The 17502-nt window shown below is 47.0% G+C and overlaps 1 protein-coding gene and 1 long non-coding RNA gene across 3 annotated transcripts in view; one reads left to right on the top strand and one right to left on the bottom strand.

Moving 5' to 3' along the window:
• LOC137346249 (uncharacterized) overlaps nt 1-17502 on the bottom strand; it is a 381277-nt gene that overhangs the window by 167731 nt on the left and 196044 nt on the right. The window lies entirely within an intron of this gene.
• LOC137346324 (probable G-protein coupled receptor 139) lies at nt 12532-13422 on the top strand (the record flags this gene model as incomplete). Its single annotated transcript, XM_068009814.1, has 1 exon — nt 12532-13422. A coding segment is annotated over one exon (891 nt), but the record flags the coding sequence as incomplete, so codon positions are not given.

Genomic DNA, 17502 nt, shown 5'->3' with positions numbered 1-17502 from the left:
TTAAACCTAAGAAAGCCTGTTTTTGCTGGTTTCTTTGTCTTATAATTGGAAAGTGGTGAACAAGGATTCACCAAGGGGGAGCTAAAAACAGAGTGTGTTTAAAATTAGACCCTGTTACCGTCAGACCAGGTGAAGGCTTAAAGGGAATCTGAGACCTCTTTCTCACCTGATCCTAACAGAATGAAAGAACTCACCCTTGTCTGCTGCTCAGATCATGGCACCTATGTAATGGAATATAGGTATAATAGGCTTAATGAGGTAGAATTTAGAAATTGTTAAAATATTATACCTTTTAGAATTAAAGATTGAATAAATGGCCAGGTTTTCAAGACTCACTGACATTCCCGTTTAAGAAGGTAGAGTTAAAAAAATTCAAGGTCCCTGTTATGAACCAGAAACAAGTTGGGAAATCCATTTGTGTCTCTGTTGTCAGGGGCTTAGAAGATAAACTGACACATTGAAATATCCTGTGTGACATCAGTAAGAGGTAGCAATAAACTTAATTGACGTGTGTGGTTGTGCAGAAAGGTCAGCTCTGGAGGTTGCTTTGGAGTGCCATGGAAATGGCAATTACAGATAATAAAATAATAAATGGAATGGAGTAACAGGAACAAGAGGTTACGGAAACACAATTATAAACATTTTGACCAGATAAATGCTCACAACTTCAAGAGCAAGAAAATTGCAGTAAAACATTAAGTGGAGATGGTAGTTAAAGATATGGATTTTAAAAGCAGGATAAACACACACAGGAAGGTAAGATCTATATGCTGAAAGTCAGATGATACTTCAGAAACAGTATAAAAATGAGAGGTTTTGAAGCACCAATTAGAAGTGTTGAATCTTCAAAAATGCTTCTCAACTATGGGGAACTTAAGGTAAAAAGTTTACTTTAAATTTTGATGGATATTCTAAAATATATTTGCTGTAACATTAGCAAGATTAAACTTTTGGATTCCATGTCAGAAATAAGATTATGTGTTACATCTTTTAGTAATATTTGATATTGTGATATACTTATCGACTTAGAAGTGTATTGCATGTTAAATTCTTTAATAAATCTATAAAAGTTAATAAATCGTCTCATGTAGCATTCTGTTTGCAACTACAAAGAACCCTCTGTGTCTCTTTCAGTGGAGAGATACGTATTGAAGAGAGTTCCCAGATCCTTATAATATCTGGGATATTTATGACTTAGCCATAATTATTAAAAATATGTTATCCGAAAGATGATAAAATTGAAACAGTGAGAGTTCAGGCCCAACTTGCTCCCGTAAAGGTGAAGGGAACGCTGGATGTCACGGGATATAGAGGATTGGATAAGGAAAAAGAGGGAGGTTTATGGCAGATTCAGAGGGCTGAAAACAGCAGACGCCCATGAGGAGTATTGAAAGTGTAAGGGGGGGTACTTAAATAAGTAATTAGGAGAGCAAAGAGGGGGCATGAAAAAACACTGGCGGGCATGATAAAGAAAAATTCCAAGGCATTTTATAAGTATATTAAGGGCAAGAGGATAACCAGGGAAAGAGTAGGGCCCGTTAGGGACCAAAGTGGCAATGAGTGTGTGGAACCTGAGGACATAGATGAGGTTTTAGATGATTACTTTTCATCGGTGTTCAGTATGGAGAAGGAAGATATGGGTGTAGAGATCAGGGAGGGAGATTGTCATATACTTGGACGAATTAGCATTTAAAGGGAAGACGTATTAACAGTTTTAGCGGGCTCAGAATTGGATAAATTCCCAGGCCCAGGTCAGATGTATCCCAGGCTGTTATGTGAGGCAAGGGAGGAGATAGCAGAGGCTCTGACACAAATTTTCAAATCCTCTCTGGCCACAGGAGAGGTGCCAGAGGCCTGGAGGACAGCGAATGTGGTACCATTATTCAAGAAGGGTAATAGGGATAAACCAGGTAATTACAGGCCAGTGAGTCTAACATACGTGGTAAGGAAACTATTGGAAAACGTTCTGAGGGATAGGATTAATCTCCACTTGGAGAGGCAGGAATTAATCAAGGATAGACAGCATGGCTTTGTCAGGGGGGAGATCATGTCTAACAAATTTGATTAAATTTTTCGAGCAGGTGACTAGGTGTGTAGATGGGGGTAAAGCAGTTGATGTAGTCTATATGGACTTCAGTAAGGCTTTTGTTGAGGTCCCGCATCGAAGATTGGTGAAGAAGGTAAGAGCCCATTGGATCCAGGCAATTTGGCAAATTGGATCCAAAATTGGTTTAGTGGCAGGAGGCAGAGGGTTGTTTCTGCAATTGGAAACCTGTGGCCAGTGGTGTACCGCAGGGATCGGTGCTGGGACCCTTGCTGTTTGTAGTGTACATTAATGATTTTGATGTGAATAGAGGAGGTATGATCAGTGAGTTTGCAGATGACACGAAAATTGGTGGTGTCGTAAATAGTGAGGAGGATATAGATGGGCTGATAAGATTGGCAGAGCAGTGGCAAATGGAATTTAATCCTGAGAAATGTGAGGTGATGCATTTTGCGAGGACTAACAAGGCAAGGGAATATACAGTGGATGGTAGGATCCTAGGAAGTACAGAGAGTTAGCGGGACCTTGGTGTACTTATCCATAGATCACTGAAGGCAGCAGCACAGGTAGAAAAGGTGGTTTGGAAGGCATATGGGATACTTACCTTTATTAGCTGAGGCATAGAATAAAAGAGCAGGGAGGTTATGACGAAGCTGTATAAAATGCTAGTTTGGCTGCAGCTGGAGTACTGTGGACAGTTTTGGTCGCCACACTCCAGGAAGGATGTGATTGCACTGCAGAGGGTGCAGAGGAGATTCACCAGGATATTGCCTGGGCTGGAGCATTGCAGCTATGAAGAGAGACTGGATCGGTTAGGGTTGTTTTTCTTACACAGAGAAGGCTGAGGGAGGACCTGATTGAGGTATACAAAATTATAAGGGGCATAGATAGGATTGACAGGAAGAAACGTTTTCCCTTAGTGGAGGGGTCGAAAACCAGGGGCCAGAGATTGAAGGTAAGGGGCAGGGGGTTTAGATGAGATTCAAAGAAAAACGTTTTCACCCAGAGGATGGTTGGATTGTGGAACACACTGCCTGAAGGGGTGGTAGAGGCAGGAACCCTCACAACATTTAAGAAGTATTAAAATGAGCACTTGAAGTGCCATAGCATACAAGGCTACAGGCCAAGTGCCGGGATCAGAATAGTTAGGTGCTTGATGGCCAGAACGGACATGATGGGCTGAAGGGACTGTTTCTGTGCTGTAGAACTCTGTGACTCTGTGACTCTGTTGGTTTTCTTTCTTTGAGGGAAAGCTAGTGCAATTCTTTGGACCCAAATAAGTGGCAATGTGAATTTGTCTGGTTTGAACTTCATTCTAGGAGATTCATGGGGATGTACTCCTCATTTGGTTTAGTCCCGCGAAGGGGTTAAAGTCATAAATCACTTAATCAAAACGTTGTCTTGTTGTTAACAGAATCCTGTACTTATATGTCAATCTTTAATGTGTATTTTAGATTTATAAGTATGGAAGGAATGTTTTCTGACCATGGTATTAAGACCCCAATATAAGAATTTACAGACGGCTAACTCTTGATCACGTTTTTTTAAATTCATTCATGGGATGTGGTCGTTGCTGGCCAGGCCAGCATTTATTGCCCATCCCTAATTGCCCTTGAGATGCTGCCTTCTTGAACCACTGCAGTCTATTTGGGGTAGGTACGCCCACAGTGCTGTTCGGAAGGGAATTCCAGGATTTTGACCCAGCAACAGTGAAGGAAAGGCGATACAGTTCCAAGTCAGGATGATGTGTGACTTGGAAGAACTTGCAGGTGGTGGTGTTCCCATGCATCTTCTGCCCTTATCCTTCTATTTGGTCGAGGTCGCGGGTTTGGAAGGTGCTATCTAAGGAGCCTCGGTGCATTACTGCAGTGCATCTTGTAGATGTTACACACTGCTGCCACTGTGTGTCAGTGGTGGAGGGAGTGAATGTTTGTACATGGGGTGCCATCAAGCGGGCTGCTTTGTCCTGGATGGTGTCGAACTTCTTGAGTGTTGCTGGAGCTGCACCTATCCAGGCAAGTGGAGAGTATTCCATCACACTCCTGACTTGTGCCTTGTAGATAGTAGACAGGTTTGTGGATCTTAAATCAGAACTCCCTCATTCTACTTTTGAGTTTTGAAAATTTCCTTTAAAGTTCCCTTTAAATCCTAATTTAAATTAGGTCCTGACGTATTTTAATTCCTCGTTCAGGTTCGGTTCAGATATAATGTCTAATGAAGAAAGAATTGGCTTAATTTTCCTTTTGGGTGATCCAACAACTTGTTTTAGTAGATTACAGAATCCCATTCCGCTGCCTCAGGTAGATCAGGTCTTTGAGATAGATCATTTTGATGCTGATGGTTCAGTTAGAGCTCATGGTACTATTGTGACTGTGTCCCAGGAGGAAGGGTTAGCACGTATTCAGTGGGATAATCAGACTGATACCCCAGACCCACAACATTCCTTAATGATAAAGTGCACGCCTGCACAATTGTGGCGCAGTGGTTAGCACCGCAGCCTCACAGCTCCAGCGACCCGCGTTCAATTCTGGGTACTGCCTGTGTGGAGTTTGCAAGTTCTCCCTGTGTCTGCGTGGGTTTTCTCCGGGTGCTCTGGTTTCCTCTCACATGCCAAAAGACTTGCAGGTTGGTAGGTAAATTGGCTGTTATAAATTGCCCCTAGTATAGGTAGGTGGTAGGGAAATATAGGGACAGGTGGGGATGTGGTAGGAATATGGGATTAGTGTAGGATTAGTATAAATGGGTGGTTGATGGTCGGCACAGACTCGGTGGGCCGAACGGCCTGTTTCAGTGCTGTATCTCTAAACTAAACTAAACTAAATTGGGTGGCCTAATGACTGGTGCACGACAGGGTGGGGGTATCCATGATAGAATGGTAGGTCCTGGGTCTCCCTACGTACCTGGTGGCCATGGGTTGTGGATTAGATGGCTTCGTCACAATGAGGTTCGTGATCAGAATTTGCAGGAGGATTATAGACAGCTACTGGTACATCACCTTCAAATGAAACAGGCACTTTTCCAGGCTTTTACTGATGATGGTGCTGCAGGTTTTCCTCTGTCTGTGGGATAGCCAGTGCAGTCTCAAATTACACCCTTAGGAAATGTGAATTTTAACTCTATATCTGCCATGTGTGGCAAGCCTGGTCCAAGCAACCAAGATAAAACAAGATGGATTTTAAACAACCTTGATAGACTTGACACACGTTGTCAAGGCTGACGTGCTGCACATTTACGGCAGCTCCTCTCCATGATGTTAAACCCTGATCTCGGTCCCCCAATTAACAAGTGCAACAGCTGGATACAAATATATTCCCAGCTCCTGACTGCAACTCAGGGAGGGCATGTAATGGGCTCAATCAAAGAAATCCTTCAAAGTACTGTTCGGTCGAATGTTTTGGTAGCCACCTATCAATTAGGTAAGGAGCTTACACATGGCAACTGGGAAATTATTCACGGTTGTCTGGCTAACCAGTATCAGAATTCTGCACTTGGACTAACCTGTGAAGGGGCTTTGTCTGCTTATCCTGAGGTGGGATCATGTTGAACGCATCATCCGGACGCTGACACAGGCTGAGGAGGAGGTCCTGGAACTGGCAGCGATACATGTGGACCGTGCAGTCGGTGACATTGAGTTCAGGGTTCTGTGTGAATATACAGCCATTTGATAGACACAACGATCACTGTGAAAATCGTACTGTTTGAGACAATGCAGTCATAATCATTACATAAGCACCATAAAGACTGACAGTGTAATATTCTCATTGTATCATGCAGGTCAACGCCTTGGTAGCCCAGGAAACCTCCTGCACCTCAGAGGAAGAGACATCCTCCGAGGAACAGCATCTCATGACACTCCCGCACCTTCCACCAGGCAGATACAGTCACCTAGGTGGGAATGCAATCGTCTTTAGATTGTGGGTCACAAGCTGGTGAGAGCACTGCAAATGCACCCTTGCAGCTGACTGAGACTGAGACAGCCGAGGCCCCTGACAGTTGGAGGGCTGTGAGTGGCCAGGCCCCTCTGAGCCCCAGGCTACTGATGACCCTCTGTTGTTGACAGCACAGGGCATCCTGGAACTGCAGCAGCAGTCCTAGCAACAACTGGTGGAGATGTCACAGGCCTTGCGCAGTCTTGAACAGATGATGGGGGAGTCCATCCAGGCTGTGACAACTGCCATGTCCCAGGCATTTGAGCACATGGCGTCATCCATGGAGAGGACGGTGGCCATGGAGAGCCAGACTCCACTAATCCGCACGGACCTGCAATCCCTCACCGAGGCCATAGGATCTCAAATCAGTGGCAAGGTGAGAGAGGGAGCAGGGGCATGGAGACTGCCCCTGTCCCTGGTCCTTTCCAGGCGAGCAGAGGGTTCAAATGAGCCCTGAGATGGAGGAGGCGAGCCTGCACACCATATCTGGGGTCCCCCCTGTTGTGCCTAACACGCACGCACGCTACTCTTAAAGAATCCACGGAGTCCGATTGGTAAAAGGTATCGCAATAAGTTATTCCCACACTAAATCATCAAGTACAAGCACTCACTACTTGTACAGTATCAAAACTCATCAAAGTACAAGTTCTCACTACTTGTACGGTATCAAAACTCATCAAAGTACAAGCTCTCACTACTTGTACAGTATCAAAACTCATCAAAGTACAAGCTCTCACTACTTGTACAGTATCAAAACTCATCAAAGTACAAGCTCTCACTACTTGTACAGTATCAAAACTCATCAAAGTACAAGCTCTCACTACTTGTACAGTATACTACCCGTCAAGACACGAGGTGGTAATTCTCGGACTTGCGGCTGCTCTTTTGTTCTCTGAGCCCCTGGCTCAGGGTATCTTCTCGAGTGTTCTTCCCCGGGGTTCTCATACCTTCCTTATTTTCAGTCAGGGGTTAAATCTTGTTTCTAAGACCCGCCCCTCTTACTTACTCATAGGGGTCTGGTATAATGACATAATGGTAATTCCTTATTTGGCTCAGTGAGCACCTGTTCAAAACTTCACAGTTTCCCATTGTCTATTATGAGTTTAATCATACCTGTTGTCCATGACAACACCTAGTTTCTGGTATGCTCCTCAGTACCTTTTCTATAATCATATCGACAATTCCTCAGCTAGCTGTGCCCCTTTGTACTTGTCCCACTTCAACACACTGTTCATTGTTGTGTTACTGGCCCCTTTGTTTTAACTAAGTTCTTGTGTGTTTTTGCTATATGTGTTTTTACTGGGTCTACACCCCACAAGGTAATTCCAATGTGGATACCGGCTCCTCCACCCCTCCACCAGTGAGTCAATCTCCAGCAGCCATGATGTCTGAGGAGAGTTCTGCACAGATGCAGGATTCCCCCAGCCAGCCGGGGCCCTCCAGGCCTCGTACATGCAGAGGACGACCACCAAGATCATCCAACGCCAAAGGGCAATCAGTTCAGCAGTCTTCCTCCAGTCAGGCAGCTAGTGCAGAGGTGGCACTGCAAAGGAGCACCCGCAAAGGTTTTAAAAAAATATCATGGCACAAATGAGTCTGCACGGGTGAGACTACACTGTAAAACGATCAGGCACTAAATATTCTTCACTAACGTGTGTCATTTTTACTGTTTGAACAAAGTGTGGCAGCATGTACCGATCATGTCTCCTCCCTTTACATCATTGGCCTTTCAGAACTGCCAATGTATGGAACAACATCATTGCCATGTCAGTATTACTCATGTGTGTCTCCACAGATGCAGTAACATGGCCAATGACTGAGTCTGCTGCTGCCAGTAATGGTGGAGACAAAGATGTTGCAGATGCGGACTGTTGCACAACAAGTGAAGAAGGGTGCATAACACATGGTGGTTTCCATGGAGAGGAGAACAGTTGATCAATAAGGCATTGCCATGCATACCTTGGGGTGTTCGCAGCTCACCCTGCATGCGGTGCCTGGATGCTCTCTGTCCTCCCATGCACCTTTCCTGCTGTAGGTCCTCAGTTTCCTCATCGTCCAAGGATGAGTCCTGCTGACATCTCTCCTCATCCTGCAAGGCCTCCCCCTTATTGAGTGTGTAGCTGTGCAGAGTACAGAAAACAAGAACGATACCAGCTGCCCTTTCCGGCTTGTACTGCAGGGCACCACCCGATCTATCCAGGCAGTGGAAGTGCATTTTCAACATGCCGATCTCCTGCTCAATGATGGCTCTTGCAGCTCTGTGGCTGAGAGAGACACCTATTTAGCGGAATTTGCAAAATTGTTGACAAAGAGGCAGCTGGATGCAGAAAGCACCAGGGGTAAGCAATGCTTTGAATATTGAACAAGAAATGCTGGAAATACTCAGCAGGTCTGGCAGCGTCTGTGGAGAGAGAAGCAGAGTTAATGTTTCAGGTCAGTGAGCCTTCTTCAGAACTATGAACAACTCTGAAGAACCAGTTCTGAAGAAGGGTCACTGACCTGAAATATTAACTCTGCTCCTCTCTCCACAGATACTGCCAGACCTGCTGAGTTTCTCCAGCATTTCTTGTTTTTATTTCAGATTTCCAGAATCCGCAGTATTTTACTTTTATCTTTAAATATTGAAATTAGGCTCCCGTTGCCGAGTGGCACGGGCGCCGGCCCAAGGCCTCACCACTGCTGGTAATATGGGCCCAGGCCTTCCCAGCATCGGGGACCTTGGCGGGCCTCTCCCAGAGGAATTTTCCAGGATCATTCCCGCCGCCAGTGAATCCAGAAGTCCATAGGGTCAGGCCACAAACAATAGGAGGTGTGAATTCCACAAATGGTTTTGTCTTGGTTTTGTCTCTTCAGGTGAAGCACTTCACTCATGGTCATTCAATTAGGAACTTTCCAAAGGTGTGAGATAATTCTGAGTCCGGGCCGAAATTGCAAAAGTCACCTGACCATCGGCAGCCATCAGATGGAGCCTTTTTATGTCCATTATGGTTCATTTAAAAAGAAAATTCAGTTCCAGAAGATTCGAAATACAGTCCATGTTTAAAGTTATGAACAGGACATACCTTTACTGGACATGGCAGTCTTGAAGTTTTACTATTTATTCACTATTATTAAACAGTTTAGTTCCTCCCCTCAGAGATCTAACTCCCTTCTTCAGTATCTGAATCCTCATCGACTGGGTCATTCTGGCCCCGACTGTCCCACAACACACGAGACTTCCTTCCTTCTGAGCTCGGAGCTGTGCTGCAGAATTCCATTGACATTTCTGTCCATGTCAGTCTGCCCCTCTCGGCTTCAAAGTCCAGTAAACCCAAGCTCTCCTTAAACTCACAGTGGATGGGATCTTGCCTGACAGACACTATGAGGCCATTTCCCGGCCAGTTTCCCTCCACCATCTCCTGCTGGGACATTCCGAGAGCCACATTTGGAATGGATTCATTTTGTTTTATTCGCTCACCATTCCCACTGGAATTCCTGTCTTCCTCACCGGCTCTGGTCTGGGAATGAAAACCCTCACAGGTTCCAGAACCTGATCCCTGTGCAGGCATCCTCTTGAAAAGTATAAATGTGTGGACCTCGGGTGTGAACATTGGGATATTCCACACTCAGATGTTGTCACTATGGGAGCTGTATGCATCCTAGCTATGCTGCCTTTGTGTAGGATACATGAACCATTTTTTGTTCCAATCCTACTCAGCTCCCCTCCTTCACATATTTTCCCGATACTTTGATGACTGTGCTGGTGTCATTTCCTTCTTTTGCCTTAAACTGGAAAATTACATCAACTTTGCTTCTAATTTCCACCCCTCCCTCATCTTCACATGGTCCATCTCTGACACTTCCCTTCCCTTCCCTGACTTCTCCACCTCCACTTCAGGGATTGGTTGTCTGCCAATATCTACTATAATCCCAACAACTCCCACAGCTACCTTGGTTATACTTCCTCCCACCCGGCTTTCTGGAAAGACTCTGTTCCATTCTCCCAGTTTCTCCACCTCCGTTCCATCTGTTCTGACTATGCTACCTTCTGCACCAGTGCTTCTGAAATGTCTTCACTATTCCTCAGCTGAGGATTCCCCTCCACTGTGGTTAACAGGGCCCTCGACCATGTCCATCCCATTTGCCATGTTACTGCCTTCACTCTTTCCCTCCCTGCCAGAACCATGATAAGGTTCCCCTTGTCCTCACCTTCCACCACACCAGCCTTTACATTCAACACATCCTCCAACATTTCATCCAGCTAAATCCAACACCAAACATATATTCTGCTCCCCTCCTTTCCCCCCCCCCCTCCACTTATTGTCACACCCTGATCCACTCCTCAACCACCCCCAACATCAGCTCCTCTTCCCCAGGCACCTTCCCGTGCAAGCACAGGAGATGTAACACCTGCCCTTTTACCTCCTCCCTTCCCACTGTCCAAGGCCCCAAACACTCCTTCCAGGTGAAACTGTGATTTACTTGGACTTCTTTCAATTTAGTAACAGTATTCGCTGCTCACAATGGAATCTCCTGGACATTGGGAGAGGAGCAAACACAGACTGAGCGATTGCTTTGCTGAACTCCTCCGTTCAGTCTGCAAGTGTGACCCTGAGCTTCTGGTTACTTATCACCTTAATTCTACATCCCATTCTCACTCTGACCTCTCTATCGCTGACTTCCTACACTCTTCCACTGAAGCTCAATGAGGAACTGTATTTTTGATGAGTCATTTTATTGCCTCTTAGACGCAACACTGAGATTAAAAACTTCCGATTATAACCATTGCTCCCACTTTCTGGGACGGCCTGTGCTGGTAATGGAGGATGGCTACACCAGAGTCGCTGGGAGTGGAGGGGGTGTGGGCTGGTGCTTGGGGTGAGGATCCCCTATTGTTTCACAGCTGGCAGGCTGGTCCACACCCCTGGGGTCTACCCACCATTCTCCATCACTTTTCCAGGTCACTGGAGCCTTCTCCTCTTTGCCAGATTTTCCATTCTCCCCTCTCCCTGTTATTCTGCTGTAACCATTTACACCTCCTCTGGACCCATCCTCTGTTTCTTTAATTGTCCCATTCACCTTGCACCATCATCCCTTTTATCATTGAATCACTCCTGCCCTCCACCCGATCACAGACCTTCCCTTTTGTTCTTTCCTCCCCCTATACCCCACTTTTCACTGACTACATGATTGATTTAAAACTGTTAATCTCTAATATCTTCCAGTTCTGATGAAAGCCTATCAGCCTGAAACATTAACTCTGTTTCTCACTCCACAGATGCTGCCTGACCGGCTGAGTGTTTTCAACATTCTCCTATTTTTATCAGATTTACAGCAGTTTCAGTATTTTGTTTTTACTCCAATGTTTATTCCTGGATATTAACAGGGGTGAGTGACATAGGTGGGGAGCGGAGTTTCAGTGTTTTAACTCCACAGACTGCCTCTTTTATCCTTGACAGGTTCCCCACCCTGAAGTCAGCCTGATTGACAGGCTTGGCTTCCGGTCGGGCAGGGCGGACTCTGGAGCAGGCCTCAGGACCAGGGCGGTCCAAATGCTGACCCTAGTGTTTTGGGGGAGATGCCTGATATCGTGGGATGTCCAATCACCATCTCCAGAGGGGGAGAGAGTGGTGACACCTCTAATAGCTGGTCTGTTGATCCCGAAACCCCGGGGAAGAGTCTCCTATCCTGCGGCAAGGTCCGAGTCTGCGGAGGAGAATTGGGAGGGAAGGGGGAGGGTGAGTGTCTGATTCTTAATCCCGGGAGGTGTCTCCTATCCTGGAGCTTGTTCCCAATCCAGTTAGGGGGAACGAGCGGGGCGAGTGTCTGATCCAAGACACAATGGGGGGACCTGATTTTTTGGGGGTTCTGAACGAGGGTGGTCTGGTCCCAGGAATTGAGGCTCCGAGACTGTCGGGGGGATCCCATCAAGGGAGGAGAGTCTGATCCTGGAGACGGGGGTACAATCCCAGTGGTGGTGGTCAGTTCCAATCCCGGGGATGGAGAGACCCGATACATGGGGTTATGCTCTGATCCTTTTGGGGGTAGTGGGGTCTGATCCATAATGGGGGAGGTGTGGTTCCTATCGGTGGGGGTGCAGTCCGATCCTATGGAGTGGTGGGGTCCTTTCGTGATGAAGATATGGTGTGGTCCCAGGCTGCAGGGGATGATCCGAGGGAGCGGTCTAATGCCAGAAGGAACATCTGTTCCTATCGCCAATCCCGGGTGTCTTTGTGTGTGATGTGGGGTGTAACGGGGAAACCCGGATGGACAGAGTTAAACTTGTAAAACAGATTAAATCAGAGATTTCCAGCCTCGTTCAAATATTTTAATTACCAACCCGCCTCCTGGGAGCGGTTGTCTGTCGTCCCCTTTCCTGACTCCGTTAAACCTGGAAGTGGGCGAATCGAAGATTGGTGTGGGTTTGGGTAAAGTTTTTAAATTTAATTTAACCTCTGACCCGCCCCCAACTCCCCCATTTTTGGTGCTAAAATCCTGCCCTTCCTGTCTGGGTCAGACATGGAGAATGTTTGATCAGTAATTTCCAGTCTCTTTTCCCTTCTCTCTCTTACAGTTAATTTACTGGCGATTGTGATCCTGTCCCGGGGAAAGTGCGGCCTCTCCACCTGCACCACTCGCTACCTGGTGTCCATGGCAACGGCGGATCTACTGGTCATTATCACTGAGGTCATTCTGTTCCAAATCCGTTTTTATTTTTTCCCGGAGTGCTTCCTGGACATCACCCCTGTGTGTAGTGTTATCAATGTCCTGATTGATGCAGCCATAGACTGTTCTGTCTGGTTCACCGTCACTTTCACCTTTGATCGATTTGTGGCCATTTGTTGCCAGAAGCTGAAAACTAAATATTGCACCAAGCAAACTGCGGCTGTGGTTCTAGCAACAACCTGCATTCTGCTCTGTTTAAAAAACATCCCCATCTACTTTAGATATGAACCTGGAGAGATAATCGACAATGTACCGTGGCGCTGTTCTATCAAGCAAAGCTATTATACTGAGCCCGGATGGGTGGGATTTTCCAGGTTTGATTCGGTTTTAACCCCATTGATTCCATTTGCTTTAATTCTGTTGCTCAACGCTCTGACAGTCAGACACATTTTAGTGACCAGTCGAGTCCGTAAGGGACTGAGGGGTCAGAGCAAGGGAAAGAATCACAGTGACCCAGAGATGGAGAGCAGAAGGAAGTCTGTGATTTTACTCTTCACCATATCCGGCAACGTCATACTTCTGTGGTTGGTGTATGTTTTATATTACTTTAGAGTCGCATATCACTTCGATTCTGATTCTAATTATACATTTAAAGAAGTCGGATATATGCTGCAGAATTTAAGTTGCTGCACAAACACATTTATTTATGTGGTGACTCAGTCCAAGTTCAGAGAGCAGGTCAAGAGTGCGGTGAAATATCCAGTTACATCAATTATTCAATTAATGAATAAACAAAACAACTGAGGCAGGTCCCTGTGTTTCCAGTCCATGAATGGAATATTTATCCCCAGACTTCCATCAACTGAATGACAGCAGGAATCGCTGGGAATGTGAAAATACCCCCAGCGGCGGAGTGGGGGCTGGAAGAGACTAACACCACCCTCTGCAGGACAGGAGGGGAAACAGCAGCCATAATTTATGTGGTGACTCAGTCCAAGTTCAGAGAGCAGGTCAAGAGTGCGGTGAAATATCCAGTTACATCAATTATTCAATTAATGAATAAACAAAACAACTGAGGCAGGTCCCTGTGTTTCCAGTCCATGAATGGAATATTTATCCCCAGACTTCCATCAACTGAATGACAGCAGGAATCGCTGGGAATGTGAAAATACCCCCAGCGGCGGAGTGGGGGCTGGAAGAGACTAACACCACCCTCTGCAGGACAGGAGGGGAAACAGCAGCCTTCGTCTCCACTGGTACGATTCTGAGCTCCTCACATCTGCAACGAAATCAAAAACATTCTCACAAAATCCAAAATGCTGCAGATGCTGGAAATCTTCTGGAACAAATGAATTTTTTTCTGGAGACACTTTATTGAGTCCGTTTCCTTTCCATTCCCCCCACCTGGTCACTGTCGCCTCTCTTTCTCTCTCTCTCTCTGAGTCAGACAATGTTGTGTGTGGGGGGATTTGCATCAGGACAAGACCAGCTGAGGGACTAGGATAGGGAGTTGGGACCTGGGATGAGGGAGCGGGGACAGGTTCGGCACAGGAGCCGGCAGTCCCGGGGCCTCAGCTTCCCGGTGCTCGGAAGGACGGGGCCGAGTCCCTTCCTGGCTCCCATGTTAGCTGCTATTATTAATGGTTCCCTCTCCTCAGGTTCTGTCCCTCTCTCTTTCAAATCTCCAGTTATCATTTTTCTCCTAAAAAAAACCCTTGACCCGCTCTTTCCTTGCAAACTAACACCCCATCTCCAAACACCCTTTCTTCTCCAAAGTCCTTGAATTTGTTGTCATCTCCCAAATCCATGGCCATCTTTCCCGGAACACCATGTTTGAATCCTCCAATCAGGTTTCTGCCCCTGTCACCGTACTGAAACAACTCTTATCAAAATCACAAATGACATCCTATGTGACTGTGACAAAGGTAAACTTTCCCTCCTCGTCCTTCTCGACCTGTCTGCAGCCTTTGACACAGTTGACCACACCATCCTCCTCCAACACCTCTGCACTGTCATCCAGCTGGGTGGGACTGCTCTCACCTGGTTCCATGCTTATCTATCTAATCGTAGTCAGAGAATCACTTGCAATGGCTTCTCTTCCTGCTCCCACGCCATTACCTCTGGTGTCCCCCCAAGGATCTATCCTTGGCCCCTCCTATTTCTCATCTACATGCTGCCCCTCAGCCACATCATCTGAAAACACACTGTTAATTTTCACATGTACACTGACAACATCCAGCTCTACCTCACCACCACCTCTCTCGACTCCTCCACTGTTGATAAATTATTAAACTGCTTATCTGACATCCAGCACTGGGAGGGCAGAAATTTCCTCCATTTAAGTATCGGGAAGGCAGAAGCCATTCTCTTCGGTGCTGCTACAAACTCTGTTCTCGAGCCACCGACTCCATCCATCTCCCTGGCAACTGTCTGAGGCTCAACCAGATGGTTCACAACCTGAGATGAGCTTCCGAGCTCATAGTCACTCCATCACTAAGACCGCCTATTTCAACCTCTGCAACATCTCCCGACTCCACCCCTGCCTCAGCTCATCTGCTGCTGAAACCTTCATCCATTCCTTTGTTACCTCTAGACTCGACTATTCTAATGCATTTCTGGCTGGTCTCTCACATTCTACCGTCCTTAAACTTGAGATCATCCAAAACTCTGCTGCCCATGTTTTAACTCACACCAAACCCCGTTCACCCATCAGCCCCTGTGCTCACTGCCTTACATTGGCTCCCAGTTCAGCAATGTCTCGATTTTAAAATTCTCATCCTTGCTTTTAAATCCCTCCATTACCTCAACCCTCCCTCTTTCTATAACCTCCTCCAGCCCCTACACCCCTCCCTATCTCTGCAACCTCCTCAAGCCCAGTGTTGACCCACTGACCCTCTCCAAATACTTCTACACTATATCCAACCTGGAAATCCAGGAGCGGTGATTGCTCCTCTCTGTTTCTCTTTCCCTGTGACTCCCTCACTCTCTCTCTCTCTTTCTGTCTTTTGCTCACTTTCCCTTTCAGTCTCACTGTTATTCTCAATCTCTCGTTTCCCACCTCCCTTTACCCTCCCAACCTCTCGCCAACCCTCTCTCACTCTCCCCTCTCTCAGTTACACTCTCTGTCAGTTGCTTTTTGTGATGCTCATCCTCCGCGGTAGATCTCGAGTGAACAGACGAACACCACACGCTCATTGATCATTGTGTGTATAATACACTCAACAGCTCGTGGCTCCCTCCGTCCCTGTGTCTCCCTCCATTCCCGTGTCTCCCTCCTTCCCCAAGCCAACCTCCGGCCCGTGGCTCCCACTGTCTCCCTGTCTCCCTCTGGCCCCGTGCCAACCTCCCTCTCCATGGCAACCTCCTACCCCATGTCTCCCTCTGTCCCCTGTCTCCCTCTGTCCCCTGTCTCCCTCTGTCCCTGTGTCTCCCTCTCTCCCTATGTCTCCCTCTCTCCCTACGTCTCCCTTTGTCTCTCCATCTGTCCTTGTATCTTGCTCACTGACACTCTGATAGTGAACAGTTTGTTAATGCCTGTCCTTCAATGAACAATTTCTGATAAAGGGGAATCCTCATCCAGCTCCTCCGCCAGTGCCTGAGGTCAGACTTGTGTTTATCAACAGTGGAAGAAGACCCTGGCCTTCTAACTGGGCTATGATAGCTGGTGTATCTATTACCAAATCCTTTCGCCCTCCCCTCCACCCCCCAACATACCCCAACCTCCCCCCCTTCCCCTCCCACTCCCCTTCCCTCCTCCCAAGCCCCAAACTCCTCGGCCTCCTCATCAATCTCCCCTCCCTCCCTGCCGATCCCCCTCCCTCACACAGTCAAGAGCCGGGTCCTGAGGCCAGGACACTTGATGCAGGAGTTTTTATTGTAGTCCAGTGTAAAGTGACGAGGCCTTTGCTGGATCTTAGGAGACTTTCCCGAGCTGGAAACTCCGATTCTTTGATGCAGCAAATTGCAGTTCCAGAGAAATCTGTGCACAGGAAAATCAGACAAAGAAAATGGTCTCATTGCTGCCATTGCTGGGAGTTCCACAGTGACAGATATATTCACCAACACAAACCACTATTCATACAAAAACTACATCACACCTTGTGGGATTGCAAGAAAATAACTTCATCTCAATACAAAACAATCAATAAACGCACTGACACTGCGATCACGGCTCAGGATTATTCCCACATGGGACTGATGCAGCCTCCGTGGATAGACCAGGATTGGAGCGGGTTTTCATAAGGAGGGGGTTGGGGGGAAGTGATTACACAAAACCCCAGTGACCAGGATTACACAGCAACGCTGACTGAAGCCCAGGCTGTGGGACACTCGAAACTGCTCCTCACATTCCCTCAGGTCACGGTGCACCGACAGAGAGGCCTGGTCCCGCTCAGCAATCCCTCACAGAGAGGGAGAGGGAGGGAGAGAGGGGAGAGGAGGGAGGAGGGAGGGAATGAGTGATGCACTATCTGAAGTGCTGTCTCTCAGATGAGATGTTAAACCGAGACCCCGTCTGCCCTCTCGGGTGAGTGGAAAAGATCCCACGGTCACTATTTGAAGAAGAGCAGGGGAATTCTCCCCGGTGTCCTGACCAATAATTATCCCACAACCAACATCACTAAAACAGATTAACTGCTCATGATCACATTGCTTTTTTATGAAAAAGTCCTTCATTGACTGTAAAGCACTTTGGGACGTCCTGAGGTGGTGAAAGGTTCTGTAGAAATCCAAGTCCTTTCTTTGTTTCTTTGTTCCAAAGCTGGACATGGGACGAGCGGCTGGCGATTGGAGAATGAATATTAGCAGCTGCCTCGGTGTCGTGGGGAGTCAGAGAGTCCAGTCCCCACTGACTGCCCATTCCTTCCAGGCTCTGAGATCCAGTCT

Source organism: Heterodontus francisci, chromosome 29 (genome assembly GCF_036365525.1).
Source record: "Heterodontus francisci isolate sHetFra1 chromosome 29, sHetFra1.hap1, whole genome shotgun sequence".
NCBI lineage: Eukaryota > Metazoa > Chordata > Chondrichthyes > Heterodontiformes > Heterodontidae > Heterodontus > Heterodontus francisci.
Note: the sequence above shows the minus strand (reverse complement) of the source record. Positions and strands in the feature narration are given on the sequence as shown.